General features: G+C 43.3%; 1 protein-coding gene across 7 annotated transcripts in view; it reads right to left on the bottom strand.

Moving 5' to 3' along the window:
• Nucleotides 1-1074: 1074 nt before the first annotated feature.
• pcnt (pericentrin) overlaps nt 1075-24862 on the bottom strand; it is a 36265-nt gene continuing 12477 nt past the window's right edge. For 2 of the 7 annotated variants that reach the window (XM_085767888.1, XM_085767885.1), the window contains 45 exons: nt 24533-24644; nt 24185-24311; nt 23850-23969; nt 23697-23763; nt 23416-23520; nt 23188-23299; nt 23060-23100; nt 22843-22977; nt 21871-21917; nt 21041-21494; nt 20303-20500; nt 20128-20199; nt 19929-20033; nt 19482-19634; nt 18679-18825; nt 16808-16968; nt 16432-16604; nt 16121-16302; nt 15825-15987; nt 15367-15609; nt 14656-14888; nt 14408-14515; nt 13895-13915; nt 13275-13511; nt 13015-13188; nt 12626-12778; nt 11975-12154; nt 10838-11863; nt 9775-9945; nt 9452-9641; nt 8985-9340; nt 8770-8872; nt 8144-8316; nt 7780-8055; nt 7468-7625; nt 7086-7215; nt 6165-6956; nt 5851-6066; nt 5102-5329; nt 4770-4996; nt 4595-4674; nt 4398-4518; nt 4153-4280; nt 3645-3800; nt 1075-1575 (listed from right to left, as the gene is read on the bottom strand). In XM_085767888.1, the coding sequence (XP_085624014.1) occupies nt 1544-1575; nt 3645-3800; nt 4153-4280; nt 4398-4518; nt 4595-4674; nt 4770-4996; nt 5102-5329; nt 5851-6066; nt 6165-6956; nt 7086-7215; nt 7468-7625; nt 7780-8055; nt 8144-8316; nt 8770-8872; nt 8985-9340; nt 9452-9641; nt 9775-9945; nt 10838-11863; nt 11975-12154; nt 12626-12778; nt 13015-13188; nt 13275-13511; nt 13895-13915; nt 14408-14515; nt 14656-14888; nt 15367-15609; nt 15825-15987; nt 16121-16302; nt 16432-16604; nt 16808-16968; nt 18679-18825; nt 19482-19634; nt 19929-20033; nt 20128-20199; nt 20303-20500; nt 21041-21494; nt 21871-21917; nt 22843-22977; nt 23060-23100; nt 23188-23299; nt 23416-23520; nt 23697-23763; nt 23850-23969; nt 24185-24311; nt 24533-24644 (8586 nt within the window). In that variant the 3' untranslated portion in view covers nt 1075-1543. The remainder of the gene's footprint in view (nt 1576-3644; nt 3801-4152; nt 4281-4397; nt 4519-4594; nt 4675-4769; nt 4997-5101; nt 5330-5850; nt 6067-6164; nt 6957-7085; nt 7216-7467; nt 7626-7779; nt 8056-8143; nt 8317-8769; nt 8873-8984; nt 9341-9451; nt 9642-9774; nt 9946-10837; nt 11864-11974; nt 12155-12625; nt 12779-13014; nt 13189-13274; nt 13512-13894; nt 13916-14407; nt 14516-14655; nt 14889-15366; nt 15610-15824; nt 15988-16120; nt 16303-16431; nt 16605-16807; nt 16969-18678; nt 18826-19481; nt 19635-19928; nt 20034-20127; nt 20200-20302; nt 20501-21040; nt 21495-21870; nt 21918-22842; nt 22978-23059; nt 23101-23187; nt 23300-23415; nt 23521-23696; nt 23764-23849; nt 23970-24184; nt 24312-24532; nt 24645-24862) is intronic. The other 5 variants (XM_085767887.1, XM_085767892.1, XM_085767890.1 and 2 more) reach the window with 5 other exon arrangements.

Raw genomic sequence — 24862 nt, 5'->3', positions numbered from 1 at the left:
ACACACAATAATTACCCTATTAATAGGAGACATGAACCAATATACATTCAAAGTTCATAATGCACATTTTTGTCTTCTTTCTTCCTTCTTCCTGTTCTTCTTGTGTCACAAGCCAATACATGCTACAGGGCAGATTATTTCTTAGCACAGGCATGGTTTGATGTGGCACTGTACAGCCCTGGGTTTACCGCTGGCTGGTTAAACTCTTTATAGGAGATTAATGTTGGTCTCATTGATTAAATCTAACAGCTGTGGCAGTCGCGTTAGTTAGTTTGTATGAAAAGTGAAGCTTCAGGTGTGTATTGCTGGACAGAAAAGCAGCGCTGCCTCCACTTGTTTTCATCCAGATAAGGTGCACGTGCACGCGCCTTAAAGAGACAGGTGCGTTGCCTCGCCACATACCCCCCCCTCCCCTCAAAATTTTTTTTTATTGCGGATTTACACGAATCACACAAATGACCCATTTGGGATCCAAAACGGCGAGTAGGCCTAGTGGTCTCTTTATTTTTTCCAGAGCTGTATACTTTCTTACAAATATTGTTTCTTATTCCTTCTCTACTGTTTTTCAATAGCCTATATCATTGATATTTGCTGCTGCAATTCTTTACATTTTCCACATATTGGAACAAATAATGGAAAATCTGATTTGATCTTTTATCTCTAACGTGGAGCTGTTGATGTTTGAGACTCACCCACTGACGAGATCAAACCAGGAGAAGCTCAGATCTGACTGGACGGCGTTTTCCTGCTGAAGCACCGACAGTGAAGACGTTTCTGAAACTAAATGCACTCACACATTTCTCTGGCATCGGTTCATGAAGTTTGTGGAAACAGGAAGAAACCAAATCTTTAGCAACATCAATCCAAAATATCCATGATAGCTAAACTCTCGTTCGTGATAGTAATCTCTACCTGGTTTATTGTTAGTTTGCTGTGTTCCTGTCATTTCAATTAACGTTTAAATCATTCATCATCCAACGGTTATTAATTAAATTAAAAGGTACGTTGCAATGAAACATCAAATAGAGATTTCTTTAGAAACTTTGTGTGCAAAAAACATCAGTCCAGAGCCTGTTTGGTTTGTTATCACACATTTAAAATATTTATTAACTTTGTGGTAGAAACATAGATAATACAAAAACATATGGTTCACCTTTATGCAATATTATATTCATAAGCTATGTTGATCATGGATTTGCTGTATAAAACCAGTGCAGATTTTGACACATGAACATGAGACATATTTACATAGCAACAAAATGGTATAAAATATTAGAAAAAAGACAAAGACTACTTAAAATAATCACATTTGTTCTTGCAACTGTTCAATAGTGACCTTCAAAATACAGAGGTACACAGAATAGAAAAATTACATTAGAAAATCTTAAAAAATAATTTAGGTACTCGTAAAAAAAAAATTGAATGTCATCAAAAAATTCAACACATCTGATATCCCTTTCTACACATTTCTACATCATCGTAAGGCATGAGCAGATTTGCAATGATATGCAGACAGGAGACATTCATTCTTCTAGTGGACGGACTACTTTGGGTCGGGCTGGAGAGCAGAAGAGCCTGAGAAGACACACAAACAAAAATAATAACCTTTATCTCAAGATTTTAGTAACTTACAAGGTATTGTACAGTTAAACACAAAGTACTATGGATGGTTTGACTTATAATTCAAAGATGTTTACTAAGAACTGTACACATGCTGAAAAAATGTGTTTAGGAAATAAATAAAAAAATAAAAAACACTCAATTCACGTACAAGCAAAGTTGTGTAATCACATTTTTTACCAGTGCAAAAACACCTCAACCACACTCATGACGAAAACATGAATATTTATATCATGTTTATGTAATCTATCCCTACGGATCTGCTGCCAAAATCCTGAACACTCCAAGTATTTTAACACATCAGTGACTAGTGCAAAGGCATCTAAGTGAAAGCTCCTGTATTATCTTTAGATGAAACACTCAGTCCTGTCAAACAGCATGCAAAAACGCAGTTGCAATGAAAACAGATGAGAACAATCCACCGTCAGCATGGCTGTCACACTCCAGTCTTTGAGGATAAATGTCCTGTAGGTTTTTCTTACTGCCTGATGCTTAAACAAGCAACACCAGGCACAGCTCATTATATACAACACTGGTGTTTCTGTTTCAGAATCATGCATTATCTACTTCACAGTGGTGCCAACCATTTTATGAGGATAGACAGTTGGCGTGATAGTACGGTAATTGCTTTTAAAAACCACTGGTTTCAAGTTCATGTCAGTGTAGTGAAACAAACTTGAAATATGTAAGGAGCTGAGTAAAAACTGTTGTCTTATGCTTACAGGTTTCCCATTTAACATATTTCATAGTGGATCAGCCTTCACATAAAAAAGTCACACATACAGCTGGTTTAGTTTTAAAGGGGTGTTCACACCAAACGCGATGCTGCGTTGTCGCGCGTCGAGATTACATGTAAAGTCAATGCACAGACGCGATTAGTCGCGTCATCGCGCCGGGCGATGCGATGGACGCGATAGCGCGGCGCGATGGACGCGATGCCGCGAAAATCGCGCCAACGCCCGAGTTGAAAATATTGAACTTTTGCGGCGACATCGCGTGACGCCGTGACACAACAATACACTGCTACCGACTGCTACTCACCGGAGACAGATGGACAGGCACTCTGCAGCTGAAAAGAAGAGCCTGTAACTTTAGTTGGTGTCCTGCCTGGAGGTCCTGCACCAACCCTAGCTGCTAGCAAGTCCTCAAACTCAGCAACAGTAGTACCGTACAACGGCCGCGATACGAGCAGGGCTGAGCGGAGTTTTTTTTACCTGCTACACCAGGACCAGGACGTCAAGGATCAGCTTCACCTCGTCCATTGTCAAGCCTACGGTAAAATGAGTGCACTTTCTGTGTCTCAACACATGTTTACATCCGTCCTGTTAGCTGGATTGACAGTAGAGGGGAGGGGAGGGGGGACGCGATGACGCGTCAAAACACGAGTGATAGCGCGACGGATTGTCATTTGTCGCGCGAAAAAATCGCGTTCATCGCGTTTGGTGTGAACACAGCTTTAGAGATAACAGTCATTAGCTGTATAGTGGAGCCTACATGCTATTTTCACATTGAACATTTTGAGGACAATATAATAAAAAAGCCAGACTTTCATAAATGGACACTAAATTACAATGGTTTAGGGTAAATAAAGTGCACTAAAACTATACAATAATAAACAGTAAGTGATTTTTGACACAGTGGGACTTTGCGTTTGGCAGGTTCATGTGCAAACAGAAAGCTCTGACATTTGATCACCCACCAAACAGCTAGCATGAAACCCTTAAAGTTATCATTATCCTTTGTGCATTGTTCATATCCATGCTACATCGTTTGTCTAAGGCTCAAATTTCAAACCGCACAACTTCTGAATACAATGTAGCTCGACAGCTTACTCAAATTGCAGTTGTCCAAACCACAATGTAAAAATACCACAGAAATTGATTTCTAGGTAAGACTTCCCTATCAAGGAAACAAACAAACAAAAAAACACCAGTGTAAAGTCTAGTGCACTGCTATCTATTTGGAAAAGGAGCATTGTGCTGCTTTATCATTTGGTGGAGTGAGCATGTTACACTCACACTCACCTGGACCATACAGGTAAAGTGGCGACAAGCAGCTCAGGTACAGCCACGTCCCGTTGTCCTGCAGCCAGCGCTGCCGGTAACCAATCATACCAGGGGAACAGGCTGACTGTATCCTCCTTTCCTCTTTAGGGGGCACGGCTAAATGAGTCTCGCTTACTAGGTTGGGAGATGATAGAGCACAGAGGTTTCGTGGGATTTGATAACATGTTCCCAGGAAATGTTAGGCCGCCCAAAACAACAACATAATTTTTCTTAGAGATTCTAACTGGTTTGGACTGAACTTTTAGGAATTTGAGTGACCAGGAAAAGACCATGTGTCCAAAAGAGAAAAATCTACACCCGGTTCCCTGTGACTACAAATAACACTTTAATTATCTAGGTGCTCAAAACCCAAGTAGTTGTGTGAGGATACCTTGAAATGTCTGAGTGTCCATCACCAGAGTGATTTTGTTTCTTCCACCTTGGTGCATTCAACTCAAAAATCACCCCAATTAAACCTGCTTCTCACCTTGCCTGGCGCCCACCAACCGCTGCTGGACCTTCTCCAGATGGTGGATATATTCTGTCAGCGATCGCTCGGGGTCCTGAGACGTTCCCCCCGAATGCCCAGAGGCCAGAGTGGTGCTGGAGTACGACCTGAAGGAAAGACGAGATCTCATTAGGAGGAAATATTACTTCATTTCAACCGACATATCTTAATTAAGCCTTTAATTTGAATATTTCAATTCAAGTCTGCTGAAGAGGCGACCAAACCTGTTGTGTAACCTGAAGGGGGATTTGCTGGGTGGTACAAGAGCCGACACCGTGTCTCTGTTTGGGGGCGAGTCGGAGTTTGATCTTGGTTGTTGCTGCCTTAAAACTTCACCTTTAGGTGCTGTAGGAGACATTTAGGTTAAAAAACGGTCCACGCTCTCATACAAACTAATTTAAATGGTGCTCACTGAACTGACCTGGAGCATGCCCATTGACAGTCCCAGATAAAGACAATCTTCTAATCGCTCGCTGCCACTTTTTGGTGAGGAACCTCATTCTGTAAGAAAAAAATAATACAATATGTAAAAATATATCCAAATACAAAGTTAATGTACCTGTCAAACAAGTTGTACGTTCTGGTCCGGTCTCTACCTTGAGACGGCGATGACGACTCGTACAGCAGCCCTGAATCGTCTGATCGGTCTGTGCTGGGCGGAGAGAGGGGGTGAGGGCCGTGCCCCCATGTGAGCGATCAGACACAACGTGGCCTGCTCACACTCCTGGAAACCTCCTAACAACAGGATCAGGTAACGCTTCTGGTACACCAGGGCCTTCCTGAAGCTCTCAGCACGCAGGTAGCGCTCATACAAACGCTGCATCTGTAAACCAGCAAACAGAGGTTGGAGCTGTTTTAGTACGAGGGTCCAATCTAAAACCCTATCAATCATAACAAATGAGTGTGTGTGCATGCATTTCCTACTGACTTTGCTGTTGCTGGTCACATCATTGATGGGTCTGTTTTCAGTTTCCGTGGTGATCTTGGCGAGCTCGTTCTCCGTGCGGCGCAGCTGCCGCTCCAGGAGGGTGAGTCTGTGTTTGAGAGTGGCTCTCTCTTGACTCAGTGATGTCACTCGCTCTGTCAGCTCCGAGTTCTCCTTCAGCAGCGTCTCCAGCAGACTGGACGACGACGGCTGTGACGACATGGACGGCATCTACGGTTATAAAAGTAGATTGAATGCGGTAATTGTGTGGCAAAGATCAGAAAGGGACGCTCTCCAAAAGTGTACAATATCACATGTAATTAAAGAGGAACTATGTAGGATTTGTAGCCTAACTATGCTACATTATTACCTTAAACCATCACAATTACCAAAACTGTTTAATTAATAAAATAGCTTCACTTGTGACAAGGGAAAATGGAGGCTCTCTGCCTTCCACATGCGTGTCACTTATTGCTTCTCTTGGCTGAAAAACAACTTTGCAAGATCAGTGCCGTCGCCCCGGTCTCCCAGCTCTCGTCTCTGCGACACAAACGCATCCCGTAACCCGTCATCTCTTGTTACTATGTGTATATTTGTGTAGTTTAAGCCGTCATAAACATCACATACGATATATGATGTTATCTACCGCTCTATTGATTGATTTCTCACCGGCTTAGTTGTAAACAAATGCACATGGACTTGTATAGTTCCTCTTTAAGTCTTCATGTTATTAATAACAACCACTTGTGTACCTGCTGGTTTTGTTGTGAGCTGCCCGCCTGTGCGCCATCAGGCTGGAAGTTGCTTTGGAGATGCTGTGAAGACGGAGCCTTGTGCTGCTGCCCTGTGGTTCGTCCCGACAGCCTGTGAGCTGCCATCGCTCTCTCCTCTCTCTCCAGCTCTGCCAGTGTGTGCTGGAGCTCCTGCATGCGCTGCTGGTCCTGCTGCCGCAACAACTCCAACTCACACTAAAAGTCAGAAATGGTCATCAGGAGGTGTGCTTGTATGTATCCAAACTTATCTTTAATAAAGAAGTGTAAGAAGTAAACTGGTGATGATATCTTACCAGTTTGTTATTGGTCCTCTCCTGTCGTCTCTCCCTCTCCATCTGCTCCTGCCTCCCCTTTCTCCTCTCTTTCTCCCATTGCTCCTCCCTCTCCCTCTCTTTGTCCTTCAGCAGTCGGAGTCTCTCCTTCAGCTCGGTGAGTTCAGCCCCTTGGCGTTTGGACTGCTCTCGCTCCGCCTCCAACGCACAGCTGGCTTCCAGTTTCTGCTGCGTCAAAGTCTCGGTAGCTATACGATGACGAGCGGCGGCCTCATGCTGCCTCTGCAGCTCCTCCCTCCTCGTTCGGTCCTCCTCTTCCCACTTCCTTCTGTTCTGCAGCAGCTCGGCCCTTAGTTTGTCCGTCACAGCTGCCAGCTCCTCTCCCTGCCTTCGCTCCTGTTCCAGCTGGGCGCGCATGTCGGAGATAAACTTCCTGTCTCTGGCTGCGTCTGCCTCACATCTGCGGCTGAGCTCGTCCACCTGTCTGGAGCATCTTTCTCTCTCCTCATCCAGCTTCCTGTGAGCATCTGCAAGTTTAGAGTGAATCTCACCGACACGAGATTCTGCCTCGGTCAGGAGACGCTCGAGACGAGTCTTTTCCTTCAGGTTGAGATCTTGCTGATGGGCGGATTGTTGACGTTCGTTTTCTAGCTCCTTCTGAGTGTCGTCCACTCGCTTCTCCAGCAGCACGCTGCGAGACTGTTCGATCTGAAGCTCACGTCTGAGGTTACTGCAGGACACCTTCTCCTGCTCAACCTGACCCCTCAGAGTCATGACCTCTGACCTCTGCTGCTCAGAGGATACTTGTATAGCCTGGGGAAAGAGGGGGAGGGTCATTTTAAAAGGAGAGCTGAGGTGCATTTTGGATTCTTCACATAGCTTCATATTTAAAAACATAGTTTGGACATGACTCATTCATCTAGTTGACTGGTTTTCTCTTACCTCTCTCCTTTCCTCCTCCTCTCTTTCTTTACGGACACTGAGAGCTCTCTCTTGCTCCAGTTGTTGTTGAAGCTCTTGGACTCTAGTTTGCTCCCTCCTCAAAACCTCCTCACCTTCTTCTACAGTGAGCCTAGAGAAGCAAAATTACATTTCACCACCTTTGGCCGGATTACATGAAATCATGTTCATGTAACTGTGACAGAAACCAATTTATATTCAGTCCACTGATACCTAAAACTACACATAAAAAATTGCGGAACCAGGCTTCCCTAAACCTAAACATAAAATAATAACCTTTTTTATAACACTATTTTAAAGCAAATTAATAAAATAATATACAAAATCTTTCAAAATACAGAGAAACCAATTTTAAAAAGTATACCTGAGAGATTGTATTTTATTATTTTGCTCTTGATGAGTGTCATGGGCACATTTCAGTTGTTTGTGGCTCTCCTCCAGCTCTGCCTTTAGTTGAGATTCAAACTGTCCGTCAGTCTGTAGTTGAGCTCTGTGCCAGTCAGTTTCACCTCTGTAGTCAGGCTGAGGAAGAAAGATAGAAGATCAGCGACGAGGTCATTAGATAGGAAATCAATTAAATGTCAAAATTCCAATTAAAACAGATGAACAACACAATAAATATGATGTACATTTACCACAAAAGTTCCCCTCTCCATTCAAAACTACGGACACTCACTTGTGTATGTCTCTCAGCCATTCGACAGAGCAACTCTCTGAGAGCGATCACAGTCTCCTGCAGTGCCCTCTTCTCCTGCTGCCAGCTCATGGGGGGGTCGGAGGGTGATATGTCCCGGTGGTCCAGTAGGGTGGACCCATCTTCAAAATGCTGCTGTGTGTGGCTCAATGAGAAGGCTTTAAACTCTGAGACATGAGCCTGGGAGGACGAAGCGGTCCGTCGTTGGGACAAGGTGAGAATTCTGCAGCTTTCTTGATAGACTTTTTTCAACAGACCCTGCAGAAAGATGGGAAACATAGCTCAGTTTAGTTTAGGGCTTACAGTCACATAAAGAGAATCATTGCCATATGTAGAGTAAGCCTACCTGAAGCTCAGGTGATAACAGGTCATCACTGTAGCTCATACTGCCTGCAGCACTGTCTGTGTTCGCCGTCGGGTTCATTCCTCTGCAGCGGAGGTACTCAATAAACTGAGCATCCAGTCTTTCAGTCTGTTCCAGTTCCACTCTGAGCCTCGCACCCAACTCTGAGCTCACATCTGAACCACAAGAGAAGAAAAGAAGGGTCAAATAGATGAGTCTGGTGATTTATCAACCTATATCAACAATAAATTGACTTAATTAAGAAAAGTTAAACATCATAACCATATATTGCTAACCAGCTTTAAGGATTGTCTTGAGGAAGAATCAGTCTTAGGCTGTGTGTCATTAACAGGTTAATAGAGTTGGAAAAAACAGAGTTAAATTTATCCTTTGGATACTTTTGCTAAATTTGGTATGAGGAAGTATTAGTGCTAGTATTTAGAAGTCAAGGCAGCTAGACTTGATTCTTTGAAACATTTAATATCTTAGTACCGTAGGTTCAGTTTTAAACAAATCTAGTTGCCTTCATGTAACCTGTCTAGATAAACTATGATTAGGATGAATGAAAATCTTCACAGATGACAGTCATCAGTGAAGTCTGGTATCAGGCTTGGTGTTGAAATACTCACTGCTTCCGTATCCATCACTGGCCCATTCTGGTGCGGATAAGGAGGAGGTTGAGCCAAGGCGAGATGGAGGGGCTGTTAGGTCGAGTTCGTCCAACTCGTGCACCTAAGAGCAGAGGAATTTCAAATATTCAACCACATGTGAACCAAGATAAAACCCAAGAGCTTCTTACAGAACACACAGAAATCATCATACATAAAACTGTGTGACCACATACTTTGTCAGCATCCAGTGAGTCGAGCACAGAGAAGTTGTCGGAGATGGACACTGAGCCTGGGGAGTGGGTACTCTGCGTGGCTGGATCTGGTGTGATGGTCCTGGAGTGGGGAGGCTCCATCACAACCCTGGGAGATGTCCTGGCCTGGAGCAGATCCAGGCCCGTGCTGTTCAGAGCGCTGAGCTCAGACAGGCGAGAGCCGAGACCAGACAGGCGAGAGGCGAGACCAGAGGCGTGGAACCGCTCTGGGATTCCCTCCTCGGAGCATTCAAGTCTCCTTAAAACCTCCGGAGAGCTCAGAGAGGCTTCGTTCCGAGAGGCACCGACTATGTCCTCAAAGGCTCTGTGAGAAATATCTGATGGAGAAAGAGATGACAATTGATGGGTGAGAGTCACTATTAAGTGTCTTTCATATGATGACAGAGCAAAATGAGTACATAACCTGAGAATTTAAACAGCATCCTCACCTCTCTGTGTGTATGTTAGTAGATGAAGAAGTGGGTCCTGTTGTTGGCAGTGCTGTCGGAGTTGTTGTAGTTCTTTCTGTCGATAAGCCAGTTCCTCTTCCTGTAGAGCCAGGTCCTCCTGTAAACCTCGAAGCTCTGCCTTCAGCCGCTGGTTATCAGTCTCCAGGTCGACAAGGGCACGGTCTTTGGTCTGATAGACAGAAGACGATACTTAAATTTAGTTATTATCGTGTTTCTAATATGCAGGTCTAGTTTAATTAACTCTAACTCCCAGAGGTAGAGGAACTGCATCTGATATCCTGTGCTCAGTTTTATAATCTCACCTGTCCTTCCTCATGTAGCTTCTCTGCCCTCTCTGTGCTGGTACTCAGACCCTGTTTCACTGCATTCAGCTCCACCCTCAGAGCCTGATGATCTGCTCTCAGTCTGATGAGCTCTGTCTCCTTCTGTCTCAAGGCAGCGTCTGCTTTTGCCAGGGTCACCTCAGCATGAGTCTGATAAAAGGGAAAAGCATCCATATTAGCAGAATATAAGCATCACAGTGGTCTCTCTCTTGGATTGATACATGCATTCACACACTCTAACCTTCAGATTCAGTTTTACTCTGCTTGTCCAAAGTTCTTGTTCTTACTGCTTTGCAATGTAACAGCGTTTTAATGAGCACCATATGTGGTAGACGCAGTGTTTCCACTTTATAAAACTCATCCAGTCTTTCACATCTACTAATACAAACTACTTTAGCATGCCGTGACCATTCTGACTACACACTGCACGTCAAAAGAAGCTGTGCAGCCATACACACAATGTTCGACATGCAGCAGCACAACCAATGCATTTCAGCCACCCTAGTTTCTTTAAAAAGAAAACAAGTTCTCCTCACCACATCCTGCCAAGATGGAGCATAAAGATTAAATAAAATGTAACGTGCAGTCGTGCACCGGCTCTGAAAACAAGAGCTAGCAAAGATTTTCCTCCTTCTTCCTCATTTTAAAAGGCACTTCCTCTGTGCAAGACTCTGCTATCTCAGTGCCGTAACACGTCATTACGCCTCTAACTATAAACAGATGTGGTTTTGCCCACAGTCACTAGCACAGCTGTATGCTAAGTAACATAGCTGCAGTGCACGCTAGCAAAAACAAAGAGTCAGCAGGATTTTTTCTGTCTGAACCAGGGGCCTGTTGAAGCAGGTTCTGAGTTATTTGGGAGACTTTAAAAAGAAAAACCCAGAGACTGAAGATACAGTCAGTATTTTTTGGCTGTATATACATTTAATATATGCAATTAATTTACTAGATAATTAAGTCTCATCTGAGCTTTGATTTCTATTATCAATTTGGAAGTGACATCATCCTGTGTTTGGAGTTTGGGCATGTTAACAACACTCACCAGCACCTCCTTTTGAGCCTCTTCGTGGTTGGTTTCCTTCTCATTGAGTTGAGCTGTCAGGTCCTGGATGAGGCCTCTCATTGAAGCTGCTTCCTGCCTGAGCCTTTCGATTTCATCCTGGAGTTGCCCCTCCCTCCTCCTCAGCCCCTCACCTTCAGCCGAAAGCTCTTCCTTTGCCGTCTCAAGTGTTTTAATCTTTGCCCTTTCCGCAGCAACCACTTCCTCCAGGTCTACCACCTCGGCTCTCGTCTCCTGGACTTGTCTCTCAAGGGTGAGACTGGTTTGTCTGAGAGCCTCCAGTTCTGTTTTCATCTCCCGCTCTTTTGTTTTTAGGGTCTCAAGTTCTCTCACCCTCTCCTGTTCCTTGTCTTGGAGGTCAGTCACAAGGCTGCTAAGGTGGGCTTTCTCCTCCTCCAGGGCGTTCGCACCTTCAGCTTCAAGTCTCCGGCCGTCTCTCTCCTCCTCAGATAGTTTCCTCTGGTGCTTCTCCTCTTCCGCCTGTTCTTTCATCTCCATCAGCTCAGTTTCCTTCAGGATGAGAAGACCTTGGAGCTCATCTGCCTTTCCCCTCTCAGCTTTCAGCCTCTTCCCAAACTCCTCCCCATGTCCCCTGTACTCTTCCTCCTGGGTGAGCAGCAGTCGCTCCAGTCCCTCTTTCTCTGCCACTGCCGTCTCAAGCTGACTCTGAAGGGCCTTGAGACGCGAGCGAAGGGAACGAGAGGATGCAGAATGAGTCAGACTGAGCTCTTGCTTCAGGCTGCTCGGCCCTCCCCTCCTCTCCTGCTCTTGGACCGTGTAGTGATGAGGTTCGGGGCTGGGGGCGGGCGAGGGATTGATGCTGTCGCCGTCCTGGGAGTCGCTGACTTCGTGTAGGTTGGGGCCCAGTGTGGCGAGCTCTGCCTGCAGCGTGCTGATGACCTCATGAAGACGCTCCTCCTCTTCCTCCTTGTCCTGACGCACTCTTGTAATTTCAGACTGAAGATGCTCCACTTGTGATCGCAGATCCTCCAGCTCAACCTCCAAAGCCTTTTTTATCCAGAAAGATTAGAAACGGAGAAAACAATTTTTCATCAATGCCTCATTACTTATGTGTGTTCCCCCACTGCCTCCATGTATTTTGCGTGTTTTCATACCAACCTTGTTTTCCCTGGCATTCTCCAGTTCCTGTTCAAGCCTTTGGACTTCATTGTTGAGGTGATCAATCTCCTGATTTTTCTCCTGGAGTAGTGCTGAAGGAAGTGTCTCTTCCTCTGCTTCCTCTGCCTCGCTTTGTTCTTCTTTCTCCTCCCTCACTATAGCGAGCGCTGATACCGTCTCCTGCAAGCACAGTTGTACATGCCAGTTTCAATCATAGAATAATGAAATAACATACCGGACTCAGATTCTGCTACAAGCCCTCCACAAAAACACACACCGACACAAATGTCCAATAAGACAAAAAAGGAAAAATAATGTATACGTTTTAACCTGATATTTTTCATTTTATTAACGGGATAGTTCAACATTTTTGGCAAATTGGCCCATTGCCATAATCCCTATAGTTTTAGGAGTAGGTTTGTTATCTTTAATTGTCAGTGCAAGCTATTTTTAGAATGGCCGAGCAGAGCGGCGAGCTGCTCAGAGCTACGCTACGGAGGCTAATGGGATTTCTTAGTTTCCCTCATCAAACTCATCAAATACACAAATGCCATAGGGATTGGCAATGGGCCAATTTGCCAACATGTTGAACTATCTTCTACAGTCTAGCACAGTGTTACAAATCTTTGTTACAAAAACAGTGGCTCTTACCTTCAGTGCAGCAATCTCCTCTTGGAGCTTGTCCACATGAGCTGCATTCTGATTGGTCAGTAGCTCCAGCTGTAGTGTGAGGTGTTTCAGTTCAACTTCTTTGATGCTCAAGTCTCTCTGCACATTCTCCAGCTGACCCTGCAGGACCTCAGCCTGTGAGACATTATTTATTGAAAAAATAAAACTTTTTTACAAAATTTTACAAATGCAACACAGTTTTCTGTAGAAGCTTAAAAATATTGAGCTGTCAGAGATCTCTCATGCAAGTGGTGGTTTTAAAGAATGAATCTAGATACTCATCTGCAAACAAATGCAGGTCAAAAACCAACACTCATCAGCCATAGTCATCTTGGCCACATTACATCAGCTTTGCATAATATCTTACAAACCTCTTGCTCTTTGCTCAGTAGGCTCTGCTGAGCAGTGTCCAGGGCATCCCTAAGCTCCTGAGTGGGGTCACGCGCGTTGTCATGGTAACAGTGTCTCGTCTCATCCAGTTTGGACTGCAGAGCGGAGATCTGAAGCCTGTTGGACAGTTGCTGCTGCTCCAGAGCCTGCTTATCCTGACAGATGGAAAATGATGAGTAAAAATTCAAGCTGCACATCTACATCGACACCATCTCAACTGAAAGGGTTCATTTGTTCTTACTTGTGTGAGCTCCTGTTCTCTCAACTTCATTCTCTGAAGCTCCTGTTCAAGTTGACTGACGGACCTATTGCGCTCGGCGCTGTTGAGCAGCGCTTGCTCCAGCTCCCTGATTCTCCCGGCTAGCTTGTCTATCTCCTCGTTGCGTTCTGCAAGATCGCGTTGCGCCTGCTGATTGGCAGTGAGCAAGGAGGAATGGTCCTCTGACTTGTCTTTGATAATAAATTGTAGACTTTCCACCTGCAGAGAAATCAAAAGGGACAAGGTTTTGTATAACAAGTCCAGATTTAAAGTTGGGGGAGAAAAAGAGCATTTGAAAGATGGAAAACAGTATGATTTGTAGCTAAATGAGCCATTCCAGATCAGCAGCCAGTACCAAACACTGAAATCAAGCCATTCCAGAGAGAAGCAAGATGGAGATGACAGACGAATGAAGAACAAAACCAAAGCAAATGAATATTAGAAAATGGACGATGAAAGTGGGAACGAATGAAACACGTATGGCAAAGTAGCAGAATGCATCTATGGATGATGATGATTGCAATAATGTTATGTTATACGATCAACACCATGCACAAGAATAAGAGGAGCTAAGAGAAGAAGGCTACAGTTAGATTTCATACCTGCAAAACCAAGTCCTCAAACTACAGCAATCCGTTCAGCACAGGGATAAACACACAGTAAGAGTCAGGCTCATTTACAAAAACAAACCGAAACAGCACAGTCATCACATCAACCTCTGTAAGTACTACACTTACACTCAGGAAATCGGCAAAACATGAAGGTACTCATCAAACCAAACATGCCAACAATCACACTCACTGCAACACTACACACTTTTAGTATCTTTCAACATCTAGAAATAGAAATGAATATTTTTGCGGTGCTGTTCTGTTGAAGATTTTATTAAAATAAAAACCAATCTCAAAATGAGACTAGATCCCATTTGTGACCCCATGCATTACTTCATGTAGATCTGTTGGATTACTAGCTTTGACTGGACTTAATGCATGCAGTAATGCGGTCACAAAAAAAATGGAGCTCAGTAAAGGTAAAAAATGTATAATAATGTGGCTGCTAAACTAAGACCACTTAAGCTGTCTATGTTCACTTCCTGTCAAGTTAATGGGCCTCACCCTGTGTCCTTTGTTATCCACACTGGCTGTATGTTTGAGCTGTGTCTCCAACCTCCGGATCTCTTGTTGGAATTCATCTCTCTCATGTTCACGCTCCACAGCTTGCTCCTGTATGTATGAGGAGGAATTATGTTTAAGATGATTAAGGATTAAGGAGACAACCACAAAAATAAAAGGGGAATTGGATTTTAAAAAAGACAAAATTAGAAACTGTTGTTAAAACAATCCTTTTCAATGTAAAACATCACCTCTATGAACTGGCGGTCGTGTTTCAGCTGATACTCAAGTGCTTGGACACGCTGGTTGAGGTCTTCAGTGTGAGTCTTGTGGTGCAGCTCTGTCTCCAGGCCTTTTGTCTCCTGCTCTTCCAGTTCTCTCTCCAGGGCTCTGAGGCGCTGAGACAGAGAGTTGTGGTCCTTCTCCGCCTGCCGCTGTACGTCCAGCCTATCCTGGGTCAAACGCTCCGTCTCTCCGAGCAGAGCTTCAAACAAAAAGGGAAAAAAGGTTAATGCTAAATTTTAAATGTAAAAAATGTGTATGCAGAAGAAACAGGAAAAAGATTAAAAGATAAATAAATACAACCATTAAACATACTAAGCCTTCAAAAACAGTGAGTGCATTCTCAGCTCTCATCTAAAATATAACAAATGCCACAGCACTCCAAGAGCCTTTGCTAAAAGCTACTGGCGATGACAGTGTTACAAACCGCAACCTCACACAGCACTGCAAATATACTGCATATTCATCTCCCACGCCTCTTATCACACACACACACACACACACTCCACTCTGACCCACAAACCTGTGTCAGGATCTAAATTGAGCCAATGGCCTATGGAGAGAAGACACATCTGAGCACAGACATTACATAAGTGTATGGTCAACTTCACTAAAGAGGTCGCGTAACACTTTATACAGACACACTAGGTTTTTCAAGAGTTTGCGCCTCCTCCACTCACCTTTCTCCCTCTCCCCCAGACCAGCGGAGAGATGCTCCTTCTGACGCAGGAGAATTGCGTGCTCCTCGCTAAGCTCCTGATGTTTCAGTCGGAGGCCGTCCAGCTCTCCGGTGAGGCTCTGCATCTGGTGCAGCTTCACCTTCAGGTCCTCCAGCTCCTCCACTAGTCTCTCTTCTTGTGTCTCCTTCTGCTGCAGAGACTCCTCTAGCACAACTTTTTCAGCTATGTAGCCCTCGAGAAGCCCTAAATACATGAAACAAACACAAAAAGGAGATGTGAGAAGAAAAATCGTGACATAATGTGCCTTAGATTCTTGTGCTTAGCGTAACCAATGGCTGATTTGTGTTTGAACTACAGTGTTAAGTGGTAGAGAAAGCCGTGCCAGTGGATTAACTACTGCAGCTTGGCAGCATAAGACAAGTCAAGTGAATCAAAGCCAATGAGGATACAGAGCTCACCCTCTGCCTTGTGGAGCTCCAGCTGGAGTTGACTCTTCTGCTTCGCCTCTTGATCGAGCTGTTCCAATAAGAGCTTGTGCTGCTCAAGGAGCTGGGCGGAGTCTTCTCTGCCCTGAGTAAACCTTTCCTCCAGAGAAAGGTGGACATCATGAGTCTGCTCCAGCTGGAAGAAAAGAGCAGAAACCCACAGTCACCAGACAGATAAAATCTCTATAATACAGAATAAAATACATTTGAAAGGAGTGTGCATTGTTGAAAAGCATTTGGAGGCCTCAGTGAGTCAGAACATCCTTTACCTGTGTGTTGGCCTGGTTGAGCAGCTCCAGTAGCGTGTTTACAGTGTGTCGCAGTCTGCTGCAGGCATTCAGAGCTGCTTCTTCTCCTTCAGGGTTAATCTGAGCATCTGAAACCAGCAAGCTCTCACAGAGCCGCTGGGTCAGCTCCAGGTCCTCTGATGATAAGTCTGCAACTGAAATACCTGGGAAAAAGAAAAAGTTGTTGCATTGACATAAATAAGCCATAACTCTACCACTGATAACAAAAACACCTCCAGTGAGATCAAAGTAGCATGAATTGTAACCTCGTAGTGAATCAGATGCGAACAGACCTGACTCTTGTGCGTCTTTCATCCCTGCTGAGCTTCTCTGATGAGTCGCCTGCTGAGATGTTTTGATTCTGGCATTGATCTTTTGTCCAATAAGCTCCTCTGTTGCAACAGTGCTGCGAAGCATCTCAATCAGCACCTTACCCAGCTTTTCATTGGCCTTGTGCAGTTTATGTCTAGAACAGAAGTAACAAATCAGACTCACATACACCAAGTCATCTTTTGGTCCATTATCCAAACAAGTAAAGGAAAAGACACAGTGACAAATAATAAAACACACTAACACCTTTTTGTTTGTCAGGAAGTTTAACCTAACTTATCTGCAGTAAAAAGCATTAGAAATGAAAACAGGTTAATAGGTTAAAAGAACACCATGTACCTTTCCTCTTTGGCAATCTGCAAGTCCTCAGTGAGCATCTTGAGGAGGTTGCCTCCCTCTTGACTTTCTCGTTCCCTTCGTTGGAGGAGCGTGTCCAGGGTCTCCATCTCTGCATGCTTTCCTTCTAACTCTCCCTGCAGACAACCAACCTCTGCTCGTAGCTGGAAAAAATGGACACAAAGCTTGTCAACAATAAGCACCGAACTGCCCCTCTCCCACCTGTGCTATGACTTGTCCAAAAGCATACCCATGAGTGTGACTGACTCTCAGAAAAAGGACAGAATTAACAGGCTGAAGTCAACACATAGCAAGAGGTTTAAACCCAAATGAATCAAATGAAAACCTCAAGAGTCTTAGTAACAACAGAAATAACAAGACCACCTGGACAGCAGCTTCCCAGCAGAGCCAACATGACAAATGCAGACGGTATGATTGCACACAATAGCAACTCAAAACCAGATGTTAGTAATCAGAGATAAATCTGAAGTAGTAACAGCTACAGTGAGACAAAGCACTCGGCCTAACCCACACACACTCTACCTACTGTATAACCAGCAGGTAACCGTGGCACGTCACTATGCCTACGCTCCAAGGTGGTAGAGAAGTGAGGAAAAGTCAACTTCCAGACGCACTGCTGCACTTTCTCTTTGTAGACATTTCTTCCATATGAATGCTGATGTCTCTTACCTTTCCTTCCTCAGGCGGTCCAGTCTCTCCCTTCCCCATATCTTCCCTCCCTTTTTCCCTCCCATCACAAACGTCTCACGCAGCCACCTGCCTCAACAAAACATTGCTGTTGCCCTGACAACAGTACCCTCCCCAACCCTCCAAGCTTCCCTTTGCTAACCTCATGGGGTGCGTGTGTTAATATCTCACTGTAAAAAGCCAAGCCAAGCCAAGCAGGTGCCATGGAAACAATTGTTTACATACATCACATTAATGCAGATTGTTAAAAATTAATATTCAATAATTTTGAAGAACTGGTAAAAGCAAGAGAAGGGCATGAGAGGAATTTCTCATTTATTTGTGCCAACTACACTGATCCAAGTAAATGGATGACTAGAATCAAGTCCCAGCATGCTCCAAATCTCCACAACAACAAATGAAATGCAAATTTGTTAAAAAAGCTTGACATCTCCACAACAAAACAACCCAGTGGGGCTTTGCTCCAAAGACTTTCATCAAGTCAGAGATACAGAAGCAGAAAAATGTGCATAATAAAAAGGTGATTTTACAGATTAGTCTGTTTTTCACCGCTTTGCCTCAACTGCAACAAACAATTTCTTATATCATCTTTTATTGGACCGTCTCCAATTAATCTTCAAGTCTATAAGATAGCAAAAAAAGCTGAAAATCCCCAACATGTCTTCATATGTTTTGTTTGACCAACAGTTGAAAATCCAAAGATATTCAGTCAACTATCATACTGTATGAGATGAAGAAGCGCAACAAATCCACTCAAGATGCTAGAATTGGGAATTGTTTGGGAATTTTACAAGAAAATGAAATATTCTCTCATTGGTTTATTAATCAACTAATTGTTTCTCAGCTCTGCCTGATTCAACCACAAGAGCGTGAATGCACATCACATTAACACATGCACGCACCAGATTAGTAGATTCATTGATATGATCCCTTCAGCCAAATGTAATCTGATGAAGCGTAAAGACCCTACGGAGGCCTCATCTCCCATTGTCTACCAATATTCATTTTCCATGTTGTTGTATGTTCTCATTCACCTCCTTAAGACTCTCTCCTTTGAACCTCTAACATTTAAATTCCTGGGCCTGTCTAGTCTTGCCCCAATAAAAATTAAAAAAAATGATTGGGCAGTGAATATGCCGGTATGTATGCGAGTGTGAATCCGGTACCTGGGCCACCACAGCATCAAGCTGCTGGAGCTGGGCGGTGAGTTGGCTCATTTTGCATGTGTAGCTCTTCTCCTTCTTCTCTTGTTCAGACGTGAAGCTCCGCCTCAGGTTCTCGAGCTCCACCTCTTTCTGGTCTTCAAACTCCGTCTTCAAAAAAAAGCCGTTGTGGGTTCATAAATTAAAAGATGCAGTAGGTTGATTTGTTTTCCAGCTATAAAAATCCCTGGCCATGTCACACTGGCTTATAACAGACAACTGGCTTCACATTTCAGATGGTCAAATACTAAATATCTGGGGGGGAAAAAAAAGTACCTTCTGCCTTAAAACCTTCTGCATCAGAGGATAAAAAGCTTAGATCCATCCCATTTAGCCACTGTTCAGATGGCAGCAACATAAACACATGCATCAACCAGCAGCACAGAGATTCAGAGAGCAGAGAAACAGACTGACAAGAACACTTGTACATATATGATGGGGGGATTATGTGGAAACTGGGTTTAAATAAAGCTCCAGTGGGACAGCGTCCAAGAGAGAGACCTATCCCTCGGAGTGAACTGGTGCAGTAGGGGCTTAGAGGGGGCAGCGCCACAACACACACTACACTTCTCAATAATCCAGAGATATTACATAATGATAATTTCAAACAAGCACTCAGTTGAATAATTACACAACACCCCAAAAAATAAATTAGAAAGACCTTCATAATATTTCCCAAATATAAATATTAAACCTTAAAAATATTTTTAAAATCTTAATGAAAACAAACACTGTCATCTTCTCCTCCCAAGCATCTCCTTCTTTACCTTCAGTTGATGAATCCTATCCTGCAGTTTCTCCTCCGATTGGACTTTGAGGAGCTCCACCTCCTCTAGGAAGTGCTGACGTTGCCTTGACGACTCCTCTTCCAGCTCCCTGCGACATGCCTCCAATTCCCGTGCAGAGATTCCCCTCAGTTCCTACGGTGGGACATGTCTGAGTTTAATACCAGGCTACGCGGGCAGTTGGGTCAAATCAAATGCTTACATTCAAAGCTTCTCAGAAAAAAATCCAAATAAATAAATAAAAACTAGTGCCTCCACAGACAAATACACCATTATAAAGGATGAACAATGACTCTGTGTAATCCCTCCTCTAATGGGTTGTGAGAGCAACGGAGTCAAGAACAACCACTTAAAGCAACTAGCAAGGCTGATAGATTCACTCTCTCTCACTCAGACACACAATGTGATGCGCTATCATGCATTGCACACCTGTAGCTGGAGTTGGTGCTGTCCGATGAGCTGCTCTTTCTCAGCACAGTAAGTAGAAGAGACCTCTTGCAGAGATGTGCCATGTTGTTGTTCAAGCTCCAAAACCTGAGATGGAGCAGGAAAGAGTACACTCCCTTTTTTTACTCTGCAATTAAGAGATTAGAAAACCAAAATTATCTAGGGATGACTGAGTAAGTACCTGTTTCTTAAGAGTCTCCAGGGCCTTGCAGTGTTCAGTATCTAAGGCCTCCTTTTGAGCAGCCAGCTCCGTCTGTAAGAGAAAAATATAATCATGAAAAAAGGCTGTCAATTACTTGAATTTCTTTTACTGAATGAAATTGGCAAGAGGTCTATCGCCTATTATTATTTCCCACCTTGTGAACATGGCTGAGCTCTGCTGCCATGGCACTGAACTTCTCCACGTGAACCTGAGCCAGTTCTTTCCTCAGGTCCTCTCTGATGGACAGCTGTTCTGCAGCATGGCGCTCCATTAGCTGCTTACGTTCCGACTTCTGCCGAGTCACATCTTGATGGTACCTCTCTTCGAGCTGCACCATTTCATCCCGCAGTGTCTGAGATGGAGAAGACAGAAGCCTTATATGCACTGTAACACTTTTCAAAATGTGAACCTGCAACTTTTTTTCATACCATAAAAATGACAATCACACAAGTATTAAAGAATGATGGAACCCCATTAGGGACTATACTATTATTCATCAGAGTAATCAAATTTTCTGCATAATTTCCCAGAGCACAATAATAACTCCTAATGATACAATTAATTAAATCAGCAAAGCACAACCCATGAGCCTCCTTGCTACTGTAGCGAGCAGTGTTTGATGTGCTGAGTCTCCTACAGCACAAACCACTGTTCTGATGATCTTGCTTTAGTTTATAAATGTATAAAATCTTTCAAAAGCTTGGAGACAGCTGCAAAAATATTTTAAAACAACCACAACTGCCCACAGCTGATGGAAGGAATTATTTAAATTCTTTTAAGGTAATTTACTTGGGACACTTAACTCCAAACACTTGAATACAACATGTGTAAGGCTTTTAAAACATTGCCCAGGTAAGCCTTGACATTTTATTTCACTTTTCTGTCTTCTTACTTGCACTTCCTTCAGGTATGTGGTCTCCAAAGTGTCCATATTACCCAGCATCCTCTTCTCCAGTTCATCCCTCTCTTCCTGGTGTTTGCGAGTCAACTCAGCTTCAAGAGCCTCCAGCTGAGCCTGGTTGGTCTCCTGAAACACGGACTCTAGACTTTCGAGGTCTGCCTTTTGTTTGGCGTTAAGGGCTGCCTCCAAGGCAACAATCTCAGTGCTGTGTTTGGATTTGAGATCAGCGGCGGTGGCTGCAAGCTGATCTCTGTGACTGGCACTGAGTGACTCTAGCTGTGCTTTGTATTTGGCATTGAGTGTGCCCATTTCCTGGGTGTGTTTGTCAAGTAGCGTTGCTCTCTCACGATCCAACTCAGTTTGATGTTTTGTCTTTAGTTCTGCCAGAGAGATTTCACATTTCTGGACCAAATGCTGCTCCAACTGTGCTTTTTCCTCTTGGAACCTGGACACAGATAAAACAGAATCCAGGATTATTGATAGCAGCACTAAAGCCTAATTTATTTTTTCCCCTTTTCAGGAATAGTATATCATTATTTATCGTTAAGTCCATAATAAATTTCTTTAATCCACAAAAACTTTGATCAGTTACTTTGGTTTAGCTAAACCATTGTTTGCATTAAATGAATAAAACAAATATTCAGTAACTATTTTCAATTCCTTAGGATTTTTTGAGGATAAAATCCACTCATGCTATACGACAACCATCTACAAACCCCAAAGAAACTTTCTTGATATAGAATTAGAGACATGACTCAGGGGTGTACGATCTAAAATGATAAACCCTCCAGTTTAAGGTTTTAACCTCAGACACATCTCACCTCTGTTGAGCTTCATGTAGCCGCTCTTCACTCTCCCCAGCAAATTCCTGTTTGTGTTTGGAGAGAACACAATAAGCAGCATGGTTTGAGATTTGCATTTAGTCTGAATTAAATCTGTGTTTTTAATACAACTGTATATTCCAATTCTCTCACTTTTTTTTTCTTTTTCTTTTTTTTTAACAGTGTGATATATCGTTTTAGTAAGCAGTTAAAGGGATAGTTCACCCTAGAATGATATTTCGCTCATTATCTACTCACCCTCATGTGGACTAAGGGCTGGAAGAAGTTTCAGATTCCTCCGTGGCTTCTCTGAGTTACAGGGGGTCTCGGCATAGCAGTGCATGTCCATATAACGGTTGCAAAGGGACACCGGAGCTCTTCGTAAAAAAACACACACAAAAAAACATCCAAATACCTCCATGATGCTCGTATGTAATGTCCGTCTTGTGCTGAAGCCCCAAATTGCGTAATTGTCCCGAAAAAAATTAAATAAGTCTATATTTTAAGCTTGTTTGTAGCGGAAGCTTCTCGAAGCTCCTCTTCCTGGTCCGTCCAAATCTCGCGTGATTTGCGCCGGCGTCAGCATGCGTCAGTGCAGTTACTGCGAATCACGCGAGATTTGGACGGACCAGGAAGAGGAGCTTCGAGAAGCTTCCGCTACAAACAAGCTTAAAATATAGACTTATTTAATTTTTTTCGGGACAATTACGCAATTTGGGGCTTCAGCACAAGACGGACATTACATACGAGCATCATGGAGGTATTTGGATGTTTTTTTGTGTGTGTTTTTTTACGAAGAGCTCCGGTGTCCCTTTGCAACCGTTATATGGACATGCACTGCTATGCCGAGACCCCCTGTAACTCAGAGAAGCCACGGAGGACTCTGACACTTCTTCCAGCCCTTAGTCAACATGAGGGTGAGTAGATAATGAGCGAAATATCATTCTAGGGTGAACTATCCCTTTAAGGTACCTTCTGTGTCATCTTCTTCATTTCTTCACCATGCTGTTCCCTCATGGCAGCCAGTCTGTTCTCCAGGGTGTGGATGATGGTCATCCTTGTCTGCAGCTCCTCAGCGTGACACCACAGCCTCTGTTCGACCTCCACCTAATTAAAATCTCCATTATCATGGCATCCATAAACTCAGTGTGTAGTTTGTCGTTTCAATTGTCTGATTATCTTTTCTTACCTCGACCTGCCTCGCGGCCTCCAAATGTACTCGGTTAAGATCTATGACAAAGAAAGAAAAAAGCTTTAGCATAATTTCACAACAAAAAGTGTTTTGAGCTCATATAAGTATGTGTAAGTGTAACGTACCTTGTAAATGGCTTTCAGAAAGTTTGGCTTTAAGTTGCTCTAGTTCCAAGGCATGACGTGTCTTCATTTCCTGCAGCTCTTCATAGTAATGGTCGGTGAGGTCTGAGCGCACCTAACAAACAATACCATAAAAACTAGTAAATCAGAGAGTCCAACAATCTCCCATACTTGTATCATTTTCACTGAAACTGAGACATTAAAGACCGAAGGACCGAGTCTGTCTCTGACCTGCCGCACTTCCTCCTTAAACGAAAGACTTAAGGAGGAACGGAGGTTGGCAAGTTCTTCCGAGTGTTCGTCTTCCAGCTGAAGGCGGAAACTGTCAAGCAACTCCTGGAGGAGACATAAAACAATACCTTTAATACAAAGGAATAAGGATCACAAAAGCAATGTGTTTGAAAAGTGTAGAGCTTTTCTCAGCTCTTTTGTGAAACATAAGTTAGGGAAGCTGAATGTTATAAAGCATCTTTCCTACTATTTAATTTGCTCATGTTTATGTGCATCTTTACCTTGTGTTCAAGTTTGAAGCTGGCATTAGAAAGATCATTTTCTTCAGCTTCATCTTGAAAAATGGAACTGATAGAGAAACCAAAGGCCCCGTTGTTATTCACAGAACTTAATATAAGATTTCAGTAATATTATTTGGAGACTTTCTTGCATACCTGTCATTTGTGGTTTTAAGCACAGATTCCTCTAAAGCACCTTCTACCAGTCTCAGCTGGAGCAGAGCAATTTCCTCTCTGTGGCTCTCCTCTGTCACCCGCAACCGCTGCTCAAAGTACCTGAAGGACAATCAAGGTAAAGCATAAGTAATTTTGACTGGGTTCAGTAAAAGGAAAATGAATGGACCGACAATCCTATAAACGTATACACGGCATGCTGAGCAAAACACATCTGTGATGAAGAGTTTCAATCTGTTTCTATTGCAACCATTTGACATTGTAGGCAAAAGACTTCAGTCAGAATAAATGCACAAAGACGGCATGTGTTCACATACCTCCTCAGGCTTTCCAGCTCAGCCTCATTCTGCTCTTTGATTCCTCGTTTTTGTTCATTAAACTCTGTCTTAAGGCGTTCGATGTCGTCAACACGAGATGAGCGAGCAAGCAGCTGCTCCTTTAGCTCTGTGTGACAGAACAAAAGGAATACAGGAGATGGCCATACACAAATGCAACTAATGTTTGGGAAGATGTTGTTAAACTTTATTCTACACATCAAAGACAACAGCCTTTTTCTACACCTTGTACTTGGGAGGTTTTGAATATCTTTACTGTGTAATGGAGAAGCTACAGCAGCGGGAAAATAAAGTCATGTTAAGTAGATTTCAGGTTTTCGTCAATCTCACCTCCCAACTCTTGGCGACTAGCCCTCATGCTCTCCACTTGGGCCCATAGCTGACCTACTTCCTGCTTAGAGCTCTCTTTCAGCAAAGTCTTCTCCTCTTGTAGACGCAAAACCTATGTGACAGAAGAAACTGCATTTTAAACATCATGAAAAAAACATATTGTATTAGGTTAAGATTTGAAGACGTGTGTTTCCCATTGTTTTCCCATACTGGCTAAAATAATTCAACATTTATAAATATATTAACAGATTTTTTATTTTTTTTTTAAATGATGACAACTTTTGAAAATCCTTTAACACAATGTTTTGTAAACTGAAATGAAAAATAAAA

This window comes from Trachurus japonicus, chromosome 22 (genome assembly GCF_045865225.1).
Source record: "Trachurus japonicus isolate A0001 chromosome 22, Traja_1.0".
NCBI classification, from domain to species: domain Eukaryota; kingdom Metazoa; phylum Chordata; class Actinopteri; order Carangiformes; family Carangidae; genus Trachurus; species Trachurus japonicus.
Note: the sequence above shows the minus strand (reverse complement) of the source record. Positions and strands in the feature narration are given on the sequence as shown.